This window comes from Myotis daubentonii, chromosome 5, assembly GCF_963259705.1.
Source record: "Myotis daubentonii chromosome 5, mMyoDau2.1, whole genome shotgun sequence".
Classification (NCBI taxonomy): domain Eukaryota; kingdom Metazoa; phylum Chordata; class Mammalia; order Chiroptera; family Vespertilionidae; genus Myotis; species Myotis daubentonii.
In genome coordinates this window covers 83498921-83520918 of record NC_081844.1, presented here as the reverse complement: position 1 = coordinate 83520918, position 21998 = coordinate 83498921, and the positions used below count along the sequence as shown (strand labels likewise).

At 42.4% G+C, this 21998-nt stretch overlaps 2 protein-coding genes across 10 annotated transcripts in view; both read right to left on the bottom strand.

Annotated features, from left to right (window-relative positions):
* Nucleotides 1-21998, bottom strand: part of LOC132235769 (protocadherin gamma-C4) — a 158477-nt gene that overhangs the window by 104586 nt on the left and 31893 nt on the right. The window contains exon 1 of one of the 9 annotated variants that reach the window (XM_059698674.1): nt 17774-20463. The exons of 6 other annotated variants lie outside the window; for them this stretch is intronic. In XM_059698674.1, the coding sequence (XP_059554657.1) occupies nt 17774-20194 (2421 nt within the window). In that variant the 5' untranslated portion in view covers nt 20195-20463. Of the gene's footprint in view, nt 1-8600; nt 11197-12134; nt 14743-17773; nt 20464-21998 lie in introns of those variants that run through there. 2 more of the 9 variants (XM_059698670.1, XM_059698665.1) reach the window with 2 other exon arrangements.
* On the bottom strand, nt 1207-4976 carry LOC132235772 (protocadherin gamma-A7-like). Its single transcript, XM_059698687.1, is given in 2 exon segments — nt 1207-1475; nt 1478-4976. Coding segments are annotated over 2 exon segments (2010 nt in total). The 5' UTR covers nt 3371-4976; the 3' UTR covers nt 1207-1358.

Here is a 21998-nt window from a genome sequence, read left to right as displayed (position 1 = left end):
AAAGCCACTAACTTAGACTATAAAAGTAGTTAGTCCCAGATTACATTATTTCTGACTGAATCTTTGAGCAGACCCAATAAGTAAAGTCCAACTACTGGTCTAGGACTTGAGTATGTGAGATGTTTGTCTCATAAAGCCAGCATCCCCAGGATCCTACTTGGAGAGCCCACAGTCACACTTCACATGGCTGTACCACTAAAACTGCACAAAGGAATTTTGTGGTGAAACATGTAACTTCCTATTTCACAAATGCCACTTACAATACTTGAAAAGACATTTTATTTGACGTCATATTTTATTGTTTTTGAACAATGACCTTCAGTGTGGCAGTGGGCTCCATGCTTATCATTGATATAAAATGATTGAAACACAGATTGCTATAGTGAAGCTTGAAACACACATTTTTTTTTCTTCAGGCATTTTCCCAACCTTCCACCAGGACCCAACTTTAATAGACCCATATGCTTTAAATAGGTCAGGAAGCAAGTGAGATTTTTCAAGATCATCAAGTTGAGGTACATGGAGGCAGAAGCCAGACACAGAAAAAAATTCAGACCGAAACAATCTGCAGGAGCCTTTTGTACATCTGACCTAAAGAGAATCCTGAGCAGTCCCTTCATTCTCCTTGATAAACTACATGGACTAAGAACATCAAATGGAAAATAGGTGGAAGGTATACAAATGTGATAGTCCACTTATTCATAATCTCATCCATAGGCATCCCCTATAGAAATGATACCAAATCTTATGCTAATAAGTGCTCCATGTTAAAATATCACCACTGGAATAAACCATTTAACATGCTTTAACTTTTTAAAGTTTTTTTTTTTTTTACCACATCTTCAAAATACTGCCTTCACAAAGCAATAAAGATATTTCCACAAAGTATAATTCCTCAAGAATATAAAGCTAAATGAATGATTGTACTCACCTGAATACTTTGAGCTTCATCCTTACATTCATGAAAATCTATGGGTGCTAAAAAGGGATCTTTTTTCTCACAGCTGTCATCACTGATGAGCGTGTCTGCATAGTTGGGCTGGGGGAAGATCAGGTGACTCTTTCCTGAGTCCGCGGTGAGGGAGACCTCCTGGGAATAGGTCTGCAGGAATGCGTGCACTCCGTCCACACCCACAAAGTGTGAAGCTGGCACCCCAGCGAACCCGCCCCCTGAAGCTTGGAGCATGCGCGATGTGGACCAGCGCCTCAGTCTGAGTGCCAGCAGGATGATAACAAAGGCGAGAAAGACGCAGGAGACCACAGCCACTGCCACCACCAGGTACAGAGTGAGGCCTGGGGCTTCGGAGTCGTGAGGGACCTCCAGGCTGCCCAGGTCAGCCAGAACATCTGGGATGCTGTCAGCCACCGCCACCGTGAGCGTGACAGTGGCCGAGAGAGGGAGCTGGCCATGGTCCTGAACTGCCACCACCAGGCTCTGCTTGAGCGAATCTCTCTCCAACAGGGCCCGCGCAGTGCGCACCTCGCCCGTGTGCAGCCCCACCATGAAGAGTCCTGGCTCACTGGCCTTGAGCAGGCGGTAGGACAGCCAGGCGTTCTGGCCTGAGTCTCTGTCCACCGCCACCACCTTGGTCACCAGGTATCCGGGTTCTGCAGAGCGGGGTGCCAGCTCCACACCAGTGGACCCGTCGGTGGGGATGGCAGGGTACAGTATTTCGGGTGCATTGTCATTCTGGTCCAGCACAAACAGACTCAGGGACACGTTGCTGCTGAGCGGTGGGTCCCCGCTGTCATGTGCAGTCACTCTCAATTGCAAGTCACGGAACTGCTCATAGTCGAAGGAGTGCAATGCATACAGGACACCAGTGTCAGAGTTGATGGAGACATAGGAGGATAGAGGCACACCCTGGATGGTGTCTTCATCCAGGGAGTAAGTGACTCTGGCATTCTCGTCACTGTCAGGGTCGTGTGCAGTCACAGTGAAGATGGAAGCACCTCTGGGGTTGTTCTCAGGGACATAGACAGAGTAGGCGGAGTGGGGAAAGGAAGGTGGGTTGTCATTGGTGTCTGACACCTTTATGGAGATGTGAGTTTCTGTAGACAAGGGCGGGGTTCCACCATCTGTGGTTTTCAGTGTGATGTTGTACACAGAGAGTATTTCTCGGTCTAGGTTTTTTGCTGTCACCAATCTATAATAATTGTCTATTGATCTTTCTAACTTGAAAGGTAGATTTTCTGAAATAGTGCAGGTGACCTCACCATTCTTTCCGGAATCTCGGTCTTGAAAGTAGAAAAGAGCAATTACTGTTCCAGGGGGAGTATCTTCAGGGATTGAGCTGCTTACAGATGTTATAGTCACTTCTGGGGCGTTGTCATTCACATCTAAAATGGTGACGCGTACTTTAGCTCTTGTCATACTACCAGGACCGTCCTGAGCCTGAACTTCCATTTCATAGTAGCTGGATTCTTCATAATCTAGGCTTTCTAAAGTTGATAGTTCTCCTGTGTGGGAGTTCAGTTGGAATATCTGTAGAATTTTTGGAGTTATTTTCCAAAAAGAGTATGTCACTTCCCCATTGACTCCCTCATCGAGGTCGATAGCATTTACTGTGAGCAGTCTTGTGCCCACTGGCACGTTCTCAGGGACAGTGACTTGGTACTGAGGCAAAGAGAAGACTGGCGAATGATCATTCACATCCACCACTGCCACTTGGATGCGGGCGGTGCCAGATAAGGGTGGGTCACCACCGTCAGAAGCTGTGAGGAGGAGGTGGTGAATTGCCTCTTCCTCCCGGTCCAGCACCCGCTCCAGCACTAACTCCGGATACTTAGTTCCGTCCTCTCCAGTTTGCATAAGCAGGGAGAAGTGGCGATTGGGGCTGAGCTGGTAGCTCTGGAGGGAGTTCGTGCCCACATCCGGATCCCTAGCCTCTTTTAACGGAAACCGCACCCCAGGGGCTGTATTCTCCATTATTTTTACATTCATTTCTTCCGTCAAGAACCTAGGAGCATTGTCATTAACATCCATTATTTCCACTTCTATAGGGTAAAGATTCATTTTATCTTCTATCAGGATGTTAAAACTCACCAGACACCGCGCGCTCTGAGCGCAGAGCTCCTCCCGGTCTATCCTGCCCGCCGTGACCAAGCTGCCAGTTCTCTTATTCAGAGCGAAAAGCTGCGTCCTACCTCTGGAAACGATGCGGACTCCGCGCTCCGCCAGCTCCTGGGCCTCCAGCCCCAGATTCTTGGCGACATTACCCACAAAAGACCCTTTGTCTGTCTCCTCCGGCACGGAATAGAGAATGTGTCCTGCCCAAGCTTCGCTCCGGGTTCCCAGGAGGATGGAGAGCAGGATGAATCCTCTGTAATTCCGGCCCCTCTCCGGAGCCGCCATTGTCCTGCAGATCATTAGACCCTGGGCCACCTCCTGTGGTGTTTCCGGATGCTTCCTGGAACGCTCTGTATTCGGAAAAGGAGCCCCAAATCCAGGAGAATATGGGTCTGAGTTTGATGTCCCTTGGAAAAGAGTTTGTCTCAATCTGGCGTTTGGTTGTGCTGTAAAAGCTCGGTAGTTCCGGCGGATCTTTCTCCTGGTTGGTGAACAGCGGCGCTCAGAGTCCTTACTATGTTACTGCACCATATTGAAGGCAAAATAATTGCTTTTTCAGAAAACTTGTTTTAGCCTTCCAAATTCTTCCGTTTATATTTACTTAATCCAAAAACATTAATTTTAAGAAACTGTGAATTGATACAACAATGTTCATGGATGAGTGTTTATTAGTCCCTAATGATTTTTGAAACTTCCTTGGTTTGCTTTTCAACTTGGAAATGACTCTTGGATACTGCCTCACACTTTATTTATTGCACATAGAGAAAATCAGCCATTTCAGGTGAAAAAAATGATTTGTTTTAAAAAGGTGTGTATATACATAAGAAATATGTTGTATAGAAACTGTTTACATTAAAGTAAAATTTATTTTATTTTTTTAAAAGAATTTTTTTGCTCTTTAATCCTCACCAGAGGATATAGTTTTACTGATTTTATTTTATTTTTTATGTTTTAATATTTTTATTGATTCAAGAGAGGAAGTTAGAGGGAGAGAGAGATAGAAACACTAATGATGAGAGAGAATCATTGGTTGGCTGCCTACTGCCTGCCCCACACTGGGAATCAAGCCCACAATCCTGGTATGTGCCCGCACTGGGAATTGAACTGTGACCTCCTGTTTCCACTGAGCTATGCCAGCTAGGCAAAACAAATTAAAATTAATTAAATACTATTGAACACATACTATTCGCTAGACACCACCATGTAAAACTCAGAGAGTCAAATTTGTCTTTAAATTATGAAGAGGTAGTTTAATAAAGCTTTTGATTTGATTAAACTTTGGAGATGGTTTAGTCCAATACCTTCATTTTAATGATTTAAAAAATTAGAGGGAATTGCCTTTGTCTTGGACTATGTAGTAGTGGACTATGTAGTAGTAGAACTTGTGTCGAAATATAGATATCCTCACTCCCTTTCTTTTGAGAAAAGAGAGGAATAATTGTTGGCCTTAACCGATGCTTTATGCTCAAAAAGTACCATTAGAGAAGAGAAGCTAAGCAGCAACAATCAGTTATAGAAACAACTTATTTGGGACAGAAGGCCAAAGTAAGCAGAGGTTCTACTGGTTGTGGATTCATACGAAAATGTGTGTTAGCTTGACTGCTTCTTTTCATTATGCAATTCAAATAATCATCCTACCCTATTCCAGAATAGTTAAAGAAAGGTCGGTCTCTAGACAGAGAGCCTTTGAGCATGCATGCAGGACTGTCCTGAAAGGATCCTTAGAGGTTTTCATTTCTCTACCTATGTTAATGAAACAAAACGCAATTCTTGATGGATCTGAGGTTACACTGAGCTGGTAGAAATAAAACACAGTCCCTTCCACATAGTTGCAGGAGAAAAGAAAGTAACCAGTTTTGGAACGAAGATCTAGCAAGACATAGCCTTGCTTTGTAAATTATCTTAAGCCCCCATGGTAGGAGCTAGCAAGACCAGGAGGAGGAACTAGGGGTAACATCAAAAATGCTTAGCTGAGTTGGTGTTCTCTGATGGCATTGCTCCAAAATATAGGTAATACTTTGAATGAAATGCTGTTTCAATTTATCAAAAATAACTCAGTCATGTTTGTTTTTACCAAGCAGATAAAAGAACTTTCGTTCAAAGGAACCAATATGAGTATTACAGATTAATTTCAAAAACAGGAGTTAAATACTTTTTGTTTAGTAGTAATTTTGAACTTCTTGCTCATGTAAGCAAAGCATATTGTCATAAAAAATCATGAGGACTTGCAGACATGTGCAAACACAACTTTCATGTCTGGATCTTATGGCTTCCAATGCCGTGATTTTTTTTAAACCTGATATTTCAAAACTCACAGTGTCATCTCATATTTGTCTCTTATTCTACTATTTCATTAAAGTCTCAATTAACTTTACTTCTGGGCACTTTCTTTGGAGTTAAATAAATAATATCTAGACAAATGAGATTATACACATACTCTGAAAATAAAGCATACTTTAGAAATTAAATGGCTGTATCATCTCTAGTATCAAGTTTTCTAAGTTATTTTACAACATAAAATTAAATATTAAGAATGTCTACCAGAGTACCACAATATGTTTAAATATAACATAAGCCTACAGTGTAAAGTCAAAAGAATTCTTTAGTTTTAGAGGGAGTATGTTATTATTGATTTAGTTTGGGGGCAGGATCTTGACCTTCATTTGTTTACTTGATTAAAAATTATATGGAAAGTCTACTTGACTTCCCAAGCATTGAGTTGTCTTCCCCCCTTTCTTTATGAAACTTTTAAAAAATTGAAGAACCATTTGTTTGGACTTCTGTTTAGGTTGTCATTTCCAGGCAAAGGTATAGGTATTTTCCAATGATTCGAAGATTTTACTGCTTCCCCTTTGATAACTGCCACTTCAACGGAAGTTTGATCAGAAACTGACGTTTTTCACAGATGATAAAATAGCCCAATGGTTTGGTACATTTTTCTTGAAGCTTCAAAATTTAGTGCATACTCAAAATCTCAGACTATCTTATTCATAATAATGTACATGGTGTGTAGGTCAAAGAACATTATTTAGTCAGAACTTAGCAAATTCCATGGTTGCCAGAATTGAACACTTGATCAGTTCACATGAATGAATTATTATTGTGAGAGTATAATCTGATAATTTTTCTGTCAGTAAAACATTTTATTTAAATGAAATGGTCACAGGTGACTCAGATAAGAGAATAAAATAAACCAGATACTGCCCTGGTTGAGTAGCTCAGTTGGTTAGAGCATCCTCCCAATACACCAAAGTTGCAAGTTCAATCCCTGGTCAGGGCACATATAAGAATCAACCAATTAATGCATAAATAAGTGCAAAAACAAACTATCTATCTCTCATAAGTAAATAAAAATAGACCAGTCTACTATCCCAGTTAGTGAGCAGAGAAGAGAATAAAATAAACCGTTGTACTACTATTCATAAAACCACTTAATGAGCTTATAACAATGAAGGTTCAAGATGTAGTTTAAATTATCCAGAATTGGTGATGTAATAAAATATCTAACATTTACAGAGTGTATTCATAAAAGATACCATCTGACTACCTTGATCAATACCAAAGATTCAAGGGAAATAAAATTGTTATTTACTATTAAATTCTGATTAAAACCATCAAAGAATTATATAAAAAATGTCCACGCAAATCAGCTTTGAAAGTGTGTCTGACTGAAATCTCTTGGTTAGTCATATACATTTGGAATCTTGAAAGAAATAATTCTACAATTGCTGAAGTATAATACCACAATACTGATTTAGAAAAACATGTATTATACCCTTAGCAGCTAATTTAAAGACATCAACTCAATCAGTTTTTATGAAGACTGAAAATTTCAGGTTACAAAAGAAATTCTCATTCATTATCAAAGCATCTTCTCAATTGTTTATTTTACTTGTGCAATTGTTTGTTTTAGATGCATAAGTAACCAATCTATTCTTTATCAGATCATGGACTAGTCCAGCTCAGAACTGGAACAGAACTTGACTATCATGTAGTTCAACGACTTATCAAAATATATTATCCCCAGTATTCTATTAATTCCATGGCCATTAACTTAGGTACTTTTTAAGAGTGCCAATAATAGAATCTCCTAATTCCTTAGCAGTCCATTTTCTGATAAAACAACTTTGACATCTCAAAACTTTTTCTTTTTTAAAAATGTATTTTTATTCATTTCAAAGAGGAAGGAAGAGGGAGAGAGAGAAACATCAATGATGAGAGGGAATCATTGATTGGCTGCCTCCTGCTGGGGATAGAGCCTGCAACTCTCAACCCCAATATGTGCCCTGGCGGGGAATCAAACTGTGATCTCCTGTTTCATAGGTTGTTGCTCAACCACTGAACCACACTGGCCAGGCTGCTTTTCTTTTTCCTACTCATCAAGCCATAGTTTCAGTCACATCTCTGGGCCACAGTGAATTAGACTAATTATTCTTTTAAATGACAACCTTTTATTCCTTAAATATTTGAACAGAGTTCCTACATGACAGAACCCTATTTTATCTGGGTTACATTTGCTAATTATTTAAATTCTTAGTTGAACATTATTAAGTCTTTATTCTCCCATTCATTAGTCACATCTCTATTTTTAGAGTTGTATCCTGTGACACTATGAGCATATTTTAACATTCACTTTCTCTTAAAAATTATTTAGAGAGAGAGGAAGGAGAGAGAGAGAAACATGGATTTGTTGTTCCACTTATTTATGCATTCATTGGTTGATTCTTGTATGTGTCCTGACCAGGGATTGAACCCACAATGTTGGCTATGGGGACGATGTTCTAGCCAACTGACCTGCCAGGGCTAATTTTCATTTATTTATTTATTTAAATATATTTTTTATTGTTGATAGTATTACAGATATTTCCCATCCCCCATTTTCATTTTTAAATATTTCCCCATATTTTCTGTGAGGTACATAAGACAAGTCTTCTTAATTTAATTTTTACTTTGAGGACTATTGATATTGTGACTGGCCCAAGATGAAAAACAGATAGTTCCAAAGATATTCAGGTAGTTCCAAGGATATTCAGGTCTTCAAACACCAAAGATCTGGTCTTCTTAATTACTTTAATCTTTTATATAAATAATGTTTTTATTACTAAATAGTAAGGGGGGAAATCTCTCACAGATCTCCATAATTTCAGAAAATACTCGCTACTAATTAAAACTGGGGGGGGAAAACAAGAAGTTGAGCTTCTTTTTAAAAACCTGCAATTTAGTTTTCACATTAGAACAAGAATCTCAGAAATGTCACATAATGGAAAAGAAATATCTGAGAAATGAGATGTATGTAACCAAAGGCACAAAGACCTTGCCAAGAGGAGAAACATAAAAGAAAATCCAGGGCATACATTATTAAGATTATTTTGGTAAAATTAGAGAAAACAAAGATAGAGCTCTATTAACAAAGAAAAAATGTTATAAAAATTATATAATTCACTGCAAAATACTAAAAAGACTAAGCTCTGATCAAATAGAATTTTTAAATTTTCTGTTCAAATAAAACCAATAAAAGCAATAATCTCACCTGAACAAGGGAGCCTTCCTCTTTACAAAAACCTGAATCTTCCTGAAGCAAAAGAGGATCGCTTTTCTCACAGCTCTCCTGGCTGATGAGTGTGTCTGCATAGTTGGGCTGGGGGAAGATTAGGTGACTCTTCCGAGAGTCAGCAGTGAGGCAGACCTCATGGGAATAGGTCTGCAGGAAAGCCCGCACCCCGTCCACGTCCATAAAGTGCGAGGCAGGTACGCCCACCAACCCACCTCCAGAACCCTGAAGATGGCGTGACCTGTGCCAGCGCCTGAGCCTCAGTGCCAGCAGGATCATGACAAAGGCGAGAAAGACGCAGGAAACCACAGCCACTGCCACCACCAGGTACAGAGTGAGGCCTGAGGTTTCGGAGTCATGAGGGACCTCCAGGCTGCCCAGGTCAGCCAGAACATCTGGGATGCTGTCAGCCACCGCCACCGTGAGCGTGACAGTGGCCGAGAGGGGGAGCTGGCCATGGTCCTGAACTGCCACCACCAGGCTCTGCTTGAGTGAATCTCTCTCCAACAGGGCCCGCGCAGTGCGCACCTCGCCCGTGTGCAGCCCCACCACGAAGAGTCCTGGCTCGCTGGCCTTGAGCAGGCGGTAGGACAGCCAGGCGTTCTGGCCTGAGTCTCTGTCCACTGCCACCACCTTGGTCACCAGGTATCCGGGTTCTGCAGAGCGGGGTGCCAGCTCCACACCAGTGGACCCGTCGGTGGGGATGGCAGGGTACAGTATTTCGGGTGCATTGTCATTCTGGTCCAGCACAAACAGACTCAGGGACACGTTGCTGCTGAGCGGTGGGTCCCCGCTGTCATGTGCAGTCACTCTCAATTGCAAGTCACGGAACTGCTCATAGTCGAAGGAGTGCAATGCATACAGGACACCAGTGTCAGAGTTGATGGAGACATAGGAGGATAGAGGCACACCCTGGATGGTGTCTTCATCCAGGGAGTAAGTGACTCTGGCATTCTCGTCACTGTCAGGGTCGTGTGCAGTCACAGTGAAGATGGAAGCACCTCTGGGGTTGTTCTCAGGGACATAGACAGAGTAGGAGGAGTGGGGGAAGGAAGGTGGGTTGTCGTTGGTGTCTGCCACATGTAGAGAGATCAAGGTTTCTGTAGACAGAGGTGGCACCCCTTTGTCTGTGGCTGTCACAGTGATATTGTACAGGGATACCTGTTCTCGATCTAGAACTGTATTGGTCACTAATCGATAATAATTGTCTACTGACTTTTCTAGCTCAAATGGCAGACTTTTTGAGATAGAACATGTTACCAGGCCATTCAGTCCAGAGTCACGGTCATATACTTGAAAAAGAGCAATTACTGTTCCTGGAGGAGTACTTTCCACAACTGACTTGCCTCCAGATGTAACTATTACTTCTGGCACATTATCATTCACATCTAAGACAGTTATTAAGACTTTTGCTCTGCCTTGTAGACCTGGCTGATCCCGAGCTTCAACCTCCAGCTCATAAAAGCTGGAATCCTCGTAGTCTAGATTTGCAGAATTTGATATTTCTCCAGTGAAAACATTCAAGCAGAAAATCTTTGAGATCTTTTCTGTTATTCTCACAAAGGAATATGTTACTTCTGCGTGGACCCCTTCATCCTGGTCGGTGGCATTTACTGACAGCAGTGGTGTACCTATTGGCAGATTTTCAGGAACACTCACAAGGTAGACAGGCTGAGTAAACACTGGAGGATTATCATTTGCATCTAGGACAGTTACCAGAATTCTCGCAATGCCTGAACGGACAGGGTCACCTCCATCCATGGCAGTAAGAACCAAGTGGTGAATAGACTCTCCCTCCCGGTCCAGAGCGTGCTCCAGCACTAGCTCCGGGTATTTGGGCCCATCAGTTTCACTTGACACGTCCACTGAGAAGTGACGACTCCCGCTGAGCTTGAAGCCCTGAAGAGAGTTCACTCCCACATCCGGGTCAGAGACCTCCACTAGTGGAAAACGAGAGGATGGGACTGCGTTTTCAAGAATTTTCACTTCCAATTCTTCCCTTAAGAATTGGGGTGTATTATCATTAATGTCCACTATTTCCACCTCTACGGGATAAAGATTTAATTTGTCCTCAATGAGGATGTTAAAACTCACCAAACAACGCGGGCTCTGAGCGCAGAGCTCCTCCCTGTCTATCCTGCCCGAGGTGACCAAGCTGCCTCTTTGAGTATTCAGAGCAAAAAGCTGCGTCCTACCTCTGGAGACAATTCGGGCTCCGCGCTCCGCCAGCTCCTGGGGCTCCAGCCGGAGATCTTCCGCGATGTTGCCCACGAAGGAGCCTCTGTCCAGTTCCTCAGGAATGGAGTAACGGATTGGCCCAGCCGGGACCCCGGCCCCCCACAGCGTCCCCAGGAGCATATAAAGCAGGACAAACCGGCTGTGGTGCCAGCGCCTTTGCAGAGCCGCCATTACTGGCTCCTTATGCACTTCCCTGGAGTGATGCGTAGGCGGAACTGGTTCGCTCTGTTCTTGGGCTTCTCAGAATTAAAGTTCAAGATCGATAAACAAGCAGAGTTCCGATGCGAGGCGTTTTAGGTCAGAATTTTTGCGCAGCTGCAGAGCTTTTGTATCTGATCTGCTTTGTGCTTGGAGGATATAACTGGAGTTCTCATTGCTCTCTTTACCCGGGTTAGTGAACAGCGACGCTTAGAGTCCTAACTTAATACTGCATCGTATTTGTGAAAAGATCATAGAGAAGATCTGAATTCAGCTAAATCTGCATAGATAGCACTCATAAAATTTCTCTCCCCAAGAGTGAGAAGCATTTGGAAAAATAAAAGAACCTATTTTAATAATTTTAAATGCTCCCTGGAATTTACCATTCATTTTTGTGGTGATATCTCTTATGGCCTTGGAGAACAGAAATATTACACTTTTCTGTAAATCTTTAATTATCACACCCCACCGCAATTTATATTTGTCCCATTTTCAATAAGGGAACCAACAACCACAAACATATTTGAACCAATTCACCTAGTGACAGTTAAGTGTTGTCATTTAAAATTTTTCATTATCTATTTTAAATTAAGATGTAAATTAAGCCCTAATTTAGCCAATATCTGTGTATACTTTTTAAAACATGCAAACGAAGTGAAAATATATGGGCTACAATGAAAAATATTATATATTATAGAGTATAGGGTATATATAAACCACAATTTAGGATTGACTGCATTGAAACTAAGAAAAACACTAAATTGTCTGGATTTATGTTTAATTATATATAGCTAATGTGTCTCACAATGAGAGTGTGAGGTACAAATGTATTAAAAATGTTTCAGGACATATTGTTTTAGGATTAACAAAAATTTCAAGACCATCACAAGGTGACTTTGTATGAAAGAACAATTGCAACACAGATAAACAAAGAATTTCCAACACCCTCATTGTATGCCCTCCAAATCAATAAAACACAAAATCAAGATATGTTTAGCCGGTGTACTTTTTACCTCTAAAATAATGAATTGAAACCTAATTATACTTACAGGAGGAGAGAGTTTTGAAGTAACTCACCTGTTGCAACTTGACTGAATCAGATGTCATTTGGGGATTATCATTACGGGTGCTCTCAAACCAAGAGGCTTCATTACATAGAAGATCTTGTGGTGGAGCATTTTCCGGGTTTATATTGACAAATTTAAACTCAGTCTTGGAGGAGTGTGAGGCAGCGCATAAATTGTAGGAATAGGGCAAAGTCCCGTCGCAGTAGTTGGGGAAAACCCCAGGTCCAGCCTTGGAGCAGACACCACCTGTCTGAAAGCAACTCCAGGCAGCGGGGCTGGAGGAGCGTCGCAGGGTCAGGGCGACCGCCAGAATCACCGCCAGTAGGAAGAGCACGGAGATCAAGGTCAAGGCCACCACCAGATAGAACTGCAGCTCAGCCTGGGGGTCAGAGGATGCTGGTTGGTCACCGAAGTCTGGCAGTACATCCTGCAGGTTATCAGCAAAGACCAGGTGCAGCGTAGCGGTGGCTGAGAGAGATGGCTGTCCACTGTCGCGCACAGCCACCAACAGGCGCTGGCGGGCCGATTCCCTGTCGCCTAAAGGTCTGGCCGTGCGCACCTCGCCCGTGCGCAGCCCCAGGCTGAAGAGTCCGGGCTCGCTGGCCTGCAGCACGTGGTAGGACAGCCAGGCATTGTGTCCCGAGTCCGCGTCCACCGCCACCACCTTGGTGACCAGGTAGCCCGGCTGCGCGGCGCGCGGCACCGTGTCGAAGAGCGCAGAGCCGTCGGGCCCCAGCGCCGGGTACAGCACCCTGGGCGCGTTGTCGTTGCGGTCGCCCACCAGCACGCGCAGGCTCACGTTGGCGCTGAGCGCGGGCGAGCCCTGGTCGCGGGCCTGCAGCGTCAGCTCAAAGGCGCGCAGCTGCTCGTGGTCGAAGGCGCGCTGCGCGAACACCACCCCGCTGTGCGCGCTCACGGACACGTAGGACGACAGCGCCCGTGGCTCCAGGTCGCTGGCCACGATGGAGTAGGACACCTGGCCGTTGGGTCCCAGGTCGGGGTCGGAGGCGCTGACCTGCGCTATGGAGGCACCCGGTGGGTTGTTTTCTGCCACTCGGACCAGATAAGAGGCCTGGTGGAAAACAGGAGCATTGTCGTTGACATCATCGATGTTTAAGGTGACACTTGTTTTGGAGGAGAGGGGAGGTTTGCCCTTGTCGGTGGCTGTGATGGTGATGTTGTATTCCGTAGTCTGCTCTCGATCTAGGGCTCCATCTGTCACCAACTTGTATGTATTTTTTGTATCTTGAACTATTTTAAATGGGGAGTTTCCATTTAGTTGGCATAGGATTTCCCCATTAAAGCCAGAATCCAGATCATGTGTTTTGATCAGGGCAACAACAGTCCCCAGCTCTACATCTTCTTGTATATGTTTAGATTCAGAATCCAGGGTTATCTCAGGAGCATTATCATTTTCATCCAAAATATCTATCTGTATTTTACAATGTGCTGTGTGACGTCCACCATCCTTTGCTTCTACCCCAATTGTGTAGCGCTCTCTCTCTTCAAAGTCCAGTCCTCCACCAGTGGAGACTTCCCCTGTTTGACTGTTCAGCTTGAACAGTTGTCTCACTGCCTTACCAATGTTGATGAAAGCGTAGGTGATCTCGGCATTGATGCCCTCATCCAAGTCAGTGGCCATCACGCTTAGCACAGAGGAGCCAACTGCCAGGTTCTCTGGAACACTGACCCTGTAGGTGTCCTGGGTGAACACTGGGGGGTTATCATTTGCATCTGCTACAATCACCCTGATCTGGGTAGTGCAGCTTCTGGCAGGCTCGCCCCCATCCACAGCGGTGAGAACCAGGTGGTGGCAGGACTGCTCTTCCCTGTCCAGGGGAGCCTTCAGTACCAGTTCTGGGTACGTAGTGCCATCAGGGTTCTCTTTCTGGGTCAAAGAGAAGTGTGGGTTGGGGCTGAGGTAGTACCGCTGCAGGGAGTTGACCCCTACATCAGAGTCTTGTGCGGATTCCAAGGCAAAGGTGGCTCCAGTTAGGGCCAGTTCACTGATTTCCAGTTCAGTGATATTTTGGCTGAAGGTCGGTGGGTTGTCGTTGACATCCTGAATCAGCACGGCTATATGAAAAAAGTTCAAAGGCTTTTCAGCAACCATTTCGAATTCCAGAACGCATGTTGATTTCTTGCCACAAATCTGCTCTCGGTCTATACGGTCGCCCACAAGTAAGTCCCCGTTCTCGGTCTTCACTGTAAAGAATTTCTTCTTGGCACTAACCCGCAGGTTCTGAGTAGGCAAATCTCGCACACCAAGCCCCAGATCCTTGGCGAGGTTCCCCACCAGCGAGCCTCTGGCCAGCTCCTCGGGAATCGTGTAGCGGATATGCTCGGCGAGCGCCGGGCAGAACAAAGGCAACAGGAGGAGAAAGGGCATTCGCCTCCGCCCAGCCTGGCCCTGCGGTCCCCAGCGGTTTCCCATCCCGCTTTCTGAGCGTTTTCCTTACTGATTCCGAGGAGCAGCGATCGATCCCTAAATAATCCCAAGAATTCTCTGAGCAAGAGTGATTCCTTGATTTGTCTTGGCAGACAAACTCTCTGATAGCTAGCTTCTCTGCCGAGAGCCGGAGAGTGCACGGTTCTTCCGATTCCTCGGTCTGAGGGCGAGTCCTTTTTCGTCAAGAGCCGACACTTCGCTCAGCTCTAGCCGACAGCGGCACCCCGCGTCTCGGACGCAGAACTGCAGTAGTGGTTACGAAATCAGCTCCAAATCAGAGCCGCCTAGAATACAATTCCACTGTGTCCTGATGCAGGAACTTTTCTTGCCATTTTACAAGGATATAACATTTTAAATGTTTACTATATCTTCGGTCTGGTTGTCATTTCTTTGAATGTGAACTGTACTCATCCAAATTAAGTGAGTTTTACTCGTCAGAGAGCAGACGTAACTTGCTGAACATATGTATTGACATAGTCGTGCTTTTAGTTTTCATTGCCATAAAATGGTCATAACAACATATTCCCTGATTACCTTAGTAGAACTGAGGGCAAAATAAAATAATATATAGGAAGTAATACAAATGAAATAGTGCTGGTGGTGGCAGATGGTGTAATTCATAAATTCTTAAAATGACAATTTGTATGGTTATTCCACTCTAGTTTCTTTTCTTGTTACTTATAAAATTAATAAATCTCATAGCTTTTAGTTTTGTCCTATGCTTCACTTTCTTCTAGCTTATCTTTATCATCTTCTTCCCAAAGTAATTGATAGATATCAAGGAGATTGGTGGTCTTTACAAAATAGAAGTATGGTAAGAAGCAAGATACTCTATTTTCCTTAGTTTCCAAGTGTCTACTGTCAATTAAATGATTGTGATTTAAAAATTATACTACTCATTTTATTTTTCCACAATACATTACCGTCATCTTTAATTGCATTGTTTCTTCTCAAGTATCTTAACAGTGGTGAGTTATTCAGATTATGGGGGTGAAGCATGAGACTAATGATTATATATCCCAAAGAGAGTAATCTACGTTGTTCACTTTTCTTTGGGCCCCAGGTCATACTTTGATAATTATTGACGCTTTCTTTGTCAATAAGCATGCCAATTTTCATGTTTCTGATGGATGTATTACAGTTTCTATTCCATTTCCAAACTAGAAATATTCATAAAGAAATTGTTTTAAACCTACATAATGTCATTCTAAAATTTGACAGGTGTGTAGCAATGTTGAACTTATAATGGAATACTATTAGAGCAACTTGAACTGCTCATTGTATTTAGTATTCTAGACAGAAACTCACTAGCATCTCTATACAAACATAAAAACATTACTTACTCAAGACCTTGTTCCAAAACATGACTGAGTAAGTGCCTTTCCACCACATATGAACACTTCAATTAGTACAGGAAAGTTATTTTTTTCAGAACACACATGAAACTAAAGATTTAAACATTTTAAGAGTATGTGGTATAGAGTATGTGCACATGCAGAGTGTGTGAATCAAGCATTTTATTATGTAAAGTATACTTAAAATATTCTCATAAAATTTAAGACCCATAGACCAGAATTTTATTAAGAAAAATCTATTAATTTAAGATAAGCACAGCCCCTGATGAATGAGTTTTAAACATTGAAACCATTTTAAAGTTGAATTGATTTTCCAAACACAAATGTAAAGTTTATCCAAGTTTATAAAGTCTATAGATGTTTACAAGGTATTTCTCCATTGCATGAAAAAGTTAACTCAGGACATATACCCAACTCTATAACCTTTTCTTTAAAAAATGCAAAAGTGAGTTTTTATATAGAAGTGAATGATACCAGTATCTATCATACAGATTGTCTTGTTACTCTTTAGATGCACTCACTATTCAGTGAGTCTGTACATTTTACATGAAGGTCAGAATTGTCTATATATGGACATAATTAGATCCTCTTCAAATAAATGTTTAAAAAGTATTTAAAAATAAAAACCAAGTGGTCCTATGTTCCCAAATGTATCAACAAACCTTTGATATGGTTGAGTAATGTAGCCTATTATCCCATTAATATTTTATTTCCATTTCCTGCCATTTATTAATACTTTGTAGCTGATGTTCAAACTGTTGAAAGCACAAAATTTGAAAGATAAAAAAATCTTTTGAAAAGAAGCTTCTGAAAATCATTTCTAGTAAATCAGATGCCAAAAGTGAATAGGGTAGTTCTTCCATGACACAACATATACTCATAAAATGTGAGACCCAGAGATCTGCCTTTTATTAAGAAAAATCTTAATTTAAATTAAACATAGCCCTGAGAAATTAGTTTTAAAATTTGAAACAATTTAAAAGTTGAATTGACTTTCCAAACACTAATCTTAGTCTCTTATAATAAAGCAGAATTGTACGCAAATATTCAGGTAGATATTGATTCTGAAAAGTGAAAGGGTTACCTGTAACTAGAAGGTGCCAGGTATGTGGTATATTTGAATTTGATGAATGTAGTGATATCTAAATCTTTGGAGATTTTAAACTGCATCACAGAATAAAGCACAATTGTAAGGCCCCTCACTGATTTCTTCTCTCAACTAATACACACATCTAATAATTTTATGGTTTAACCCAAACTTTCCAGATTTCAGAACTCAAACATTATCATCAATATAAATTTAATCTTTTTTCTGACATTTCTCATGCACACTTTTTCTGTATTTGTCCAGTGATTTATTAAAATATGTAAATTATTTCCTTATGCAAACAGCAGATATGCTAAACCACAATATCCTTTCTAAAACATATTCACAATTGGTTTTAGGCAAATATTCAAAAGAAAACATTATCTAACAGAACTAATCAAACAAGATTATAACAGTTCTGAGTATAAGAAAGTCTTTGTGTGAAGTGATTATGTTTAACCACTTCTAAAGCACTTGTTTAAAAAATAATAAAGTACTCTTTTCATTTAAGTGTATGGATATCAGCTAGATTTTCTAAAATATCCACATATTGAAAAAATAAGATACTATACCCAAAATATAATTTGATAACAAATGGAGAAAACATTAATTATCAAATTACACTAAGCTAATCTCTAAATAAAGCAAATAATGATTCACTATTTATATAATTAACCTATTTGAATGTGGGAGAAAAATAACTGAGGAAACAAATGAACAAAATGCTCTAAGCATCCCTACTAAGAAAGAAAACTCACCTGAACAACTTCTAGTTCTTCATTTGCATTTATCTTCTCTGATATCAGAAGAGGCTCGCTTTTCGCACAGCTTTCCTGGCTGATGAGTGTGTCAGCATAGTTGGGCTGGGGGAAGATCAGGTGACTTTTCCCCGAGTCAGCAGTGAGGCAGACCTCATGGGAATAGGTCTGCAGGAACGCCTGCACCCCGTCCATGCCCACAAAGTGCGAGGCAGGCACACCTGCCAGCCCTCCTCCTGAAGCCTGGAGCAGACGTGATGTGTGCCAGCGCCTCAGCCTGAGTGCCAGCAGGATGATGACAAAGGCTAGAAAGACGCAGGAGACAGCAGCCACTGCCACCACCAAGTACAGAGTGAGGCTGGAGTCATCAGGGTCAACAGAGGGCTCCAGATTGCCCAGGTCGGCCAGGACATCTGGGATGCTATTAGCCACAGCCACGGTGAGTGTGACGGTGGCTGAGAGAGGGGGCTGGCCATGGTCCTGGACCACCACCACCAGGCTCTGCTTGAGTGCGTCTCTGTCCAGCAGGGCCCGCGCAGTGCGCACCTCGCCCGTGTGCAGCCCCACCATGAAGAGCCCTGGCTCGCTGGCCTTTAGCAGACGGTAGGACAGCCAGGCGTTCTGGCCTGAGTCTCTGTCCACTGCCACCACCTTGGTCACCAGGTAGCCAAGCTCTGCAGAACGTGGTGCCAGCTCCACACCGGTGGAACCATCAGTGGGAAGTGTGGGGTAGAGGATTTCAGGAGTGTTGTCATTCTGATCCAACACGAACAGGCTCAGTGACACATTACTGCTGAGTGGAGGGTCTCCACTGTCGCTGGCTGTCACCCACAGTTGCAGGTCTCTAACCTGCTCATAGTCAAAAGAGCTCAGTGCATACAGCACACCGGTGTCAGAGTTTATGGAGACAAAGGAGGAAAGAGGCGTTCCCTGAAACATGTCCTTGGCTAGAGAATAAGTGACCTGAGCATTGTTGCCACTGTCAGGGTCATTGGCGGTCATAGAGAAGATTGAGATGCCTCTGGGATTGTTTTCTGGAATATAGGTAGAGTATGACGTGTGAGGAAAGATGGGAGGATTGTCATTGATGTCTGCCACTTTTAGGGAGATGTGGTTTTCTGTAGACAGGGGTGGGTTTCCACGGTCAATGACAGTTATTGTGATGTTATAATCTGAGATCTCTTCTCTGTCCAGGGTTCTAGTTGTCAATAAATGATAGTAATTATCAACTGATTTTTCCAATTTAAAGGGCAAGTTCCCAGAGATAGAACATGCAATCTCCCCATTCTCTCCAGAATCACCATCATGTACACTAAACAGTGCAATTACAGTTCCAGGAAGACAATCTTCAGAGACGGAACTGGCGAGAGAGGTGAGGATCATTTCCGGGACATTGTCATTCACATCCTGCACTGTGACTACCACCTTAGCGCTGGCAAGGAGAGCACCTCCATCCTGAGCTACCACTTCCATGAGGTAGAATCTGGACTCTTCATAATCCAGTGACTGCACTGTTGAAATTTCACCCAGGTTGGAATCAAGTTGGAAAGTCTGTGAAATTTTGTCTTCTTCATTGCGAAAAGAGTAGGTCAATTTTCCATTTATTCCCTCATCTGGATCCGTGGCGGTTAGCGTGAGCAGCCGAGTGCCCACAGGTATGCTCTCTGGAACACTCACTCTGTACTCAGATCGAGTGAACTGGGGCGCGTTATCGTTTGCGTCGAGGACCATCACGCGGATGTGCGTAGTGCTGGAGAGTATGGGGTCTCCGCCATCTAAGGCTGTGAGGAGGAGGTTGTGAACAGCCACTTTCTCCCGGTCCAAGGGCTGTTCCAGTACCAGCTCGGGATGTTTTTGTCCATCACTTCCACTTTTCTCATCCAGAGAGAAGTGCATATTGGAACTGAGCTGGTAACTCTGGAGGGAGTTCACACCCACATCCGCATCTCGAGCAAAGGGAAGCACTAACCGTGTCCCTGTAGCAGCATTTTCATTAACTTTTACTTTTACTTCCTCGTCGCGGAAACGTGGGAAGTTATCATTAATGTCGATTATTTCTACTTCTACGCCATAAATTTTCATTTTATTCTCAACCAAGATGTTAAAACTCACCAGACACCGCGCGCTCTGAGCGCAGAGCTCCTCCCTGTCTATCCTGCCCGCGGTGACCAAGCTGCCACTTCCTGGGTTCAGAGCAAAAAGCTGAGTCCTACCTCTAGAGACGATGCGGACTCCTCGCTCCGCCAGCTCCTGAGGCTCCAGCCCGAGATCCTTGGCGATGTTGCCCACGAAGGAGCCTTTGTCCAGTTCCTCCTGCACTGAGTAGCGGATCTGCCCGGCCCTGGCTCCCCGCTGCATCCCCAAGAACAGCAGGAGCAGGAGCAGCTCTCTGCAGCCCCAGCCCCTCAGAGCATCCGCCATTGCCTTCTTTCCGACCAGTTTTCTCTTAGTTCTGGTTCCTGCCTGCTGTCTCCTTACTTCTTAAAAGCCAAAGGGTACGAATTCCTTGTCGGAAATGGGAGAGAGGCGCGGGTAGAAGGCTTTTTCCAGGAGCTTGTCCGTCCTGTGTGTGTTTAGTGCGGAAGAAGCTGAGAGTCCGGTCGCATCTAGCAGCAGCTTCTTTCCCACTTTGGTGAACAGCGACGCTCAGAGTCCTAACTAGTTACTACACCAATTCTGTTTTCATATCCTGTTTTATTTGATTTTTAATAATTTTGCCGCATCCTTTACGTATTACTGTGTGACACTGTTTATATTTAATTAAGGTTTAATCTTGAAATAGCAAGACCCATAAATCCCTGAGATCAATATAATAATTAGAGTACTTTTACTCTTTAGAAAAGTTTTATTTAATGTGCCATTGAGCCTATGTCCTTTATTTACTTTTTACCTAAATTGAGTCCACTAAATTAGAACATTGTAATTCTTACTTTTGTAGGTTTTAAGATTTCATCATTGTATTAAGATATATTTATGAAAACGTGCCCATTTGTACATCAAAAATGCCAAGGAAATAAGTCTAGCTCTCAATGCACCTTTGCAAAAAGGTCTACTGATTCATGCAAATTGTATTAGTTGTCATATGCAGAAAGAACCGAGAGTTCATTTTGTTACATGTGAGGTCTTTGAGAAAGTTTCCAGCTTTTCACACTAGAAATAAAGCAGTTACACTATATGAGACTGAGAGTTTGAGTTGGGTTAGCTATGCATTATGCATATTTTCCTATTACCATGTCTAAATTGGAGTCAGACATCATACAGTGACAGGCTCTTGGGGGGAGGGAATCTATACAGTGACTTTAGCAAATGGCTTTAGTTCACCATCCATGCAGAAAATATGTCTATAACTTAACAGTGAGCAGGCAGCCCACTGGACTTTCTATGTTGAGGAAGATATTTAAAGTTATCACCTTTATATAGTAGCAAAACCTCATGATTTAAAAAAATGGACATGTTGGGGAGTCCATTATGTGAGAGAAGCAATTTTTACTAAATGGTATCTTCATAGGGAATTGAAAAATTAATATAGTCTATATCTATAAATAGAAAATTCAGAAAATAAAGTTTTAAGTACAGAATGTGAGTATAGGTTACAAAATTTTCTCAATGTACAGTTTTCACAAGAGCAATTTATTACTATACATGAGAGAAAAATATTTCTTCCATTATTAAGCACACTATTAGTAGCAGATACTACAGACCTCAAACTTTGACCATCCGTTTAAAATAGATCTGGAATCCCAGACACTTAGCTTGTAAAGACACAGAGATTGCTGGTGTGTTTAGGTCAGTCCTACCCATGTTCTGCTGTTGACAAGCCATGACACTGGGGACAATTCTTCCTTTCTTTAGTTCCAAGTTTTCCCAAACTAATAAGATGGGAAGCTCTTTTACTCTGAAATAATATAATTTAAAGAGGAAGTGAAACTAAAATTTGAGTAATAAAAGCCCCGAATATGAAATAAATAGTTTAAGATGCCAATAGTATTAAATCTTCAGAGGCAAGGGTTGTAAAGATGAGGAAGAAAGAGAAGTATCTCATTTGGTAAAGCCTTGTAATTCTGAACAAATAACTCTCACATATTAGATAGAAAACCACGTCAAGATTTGGTTAGATAAAATTAAGATAATTCGCGCAGAAAATTGCCTAAATTCAACCCACACGACAATTAAATCTGAAATGAAGACTCCTATTCCACATGGTGATTTATCAATAAACATTAGA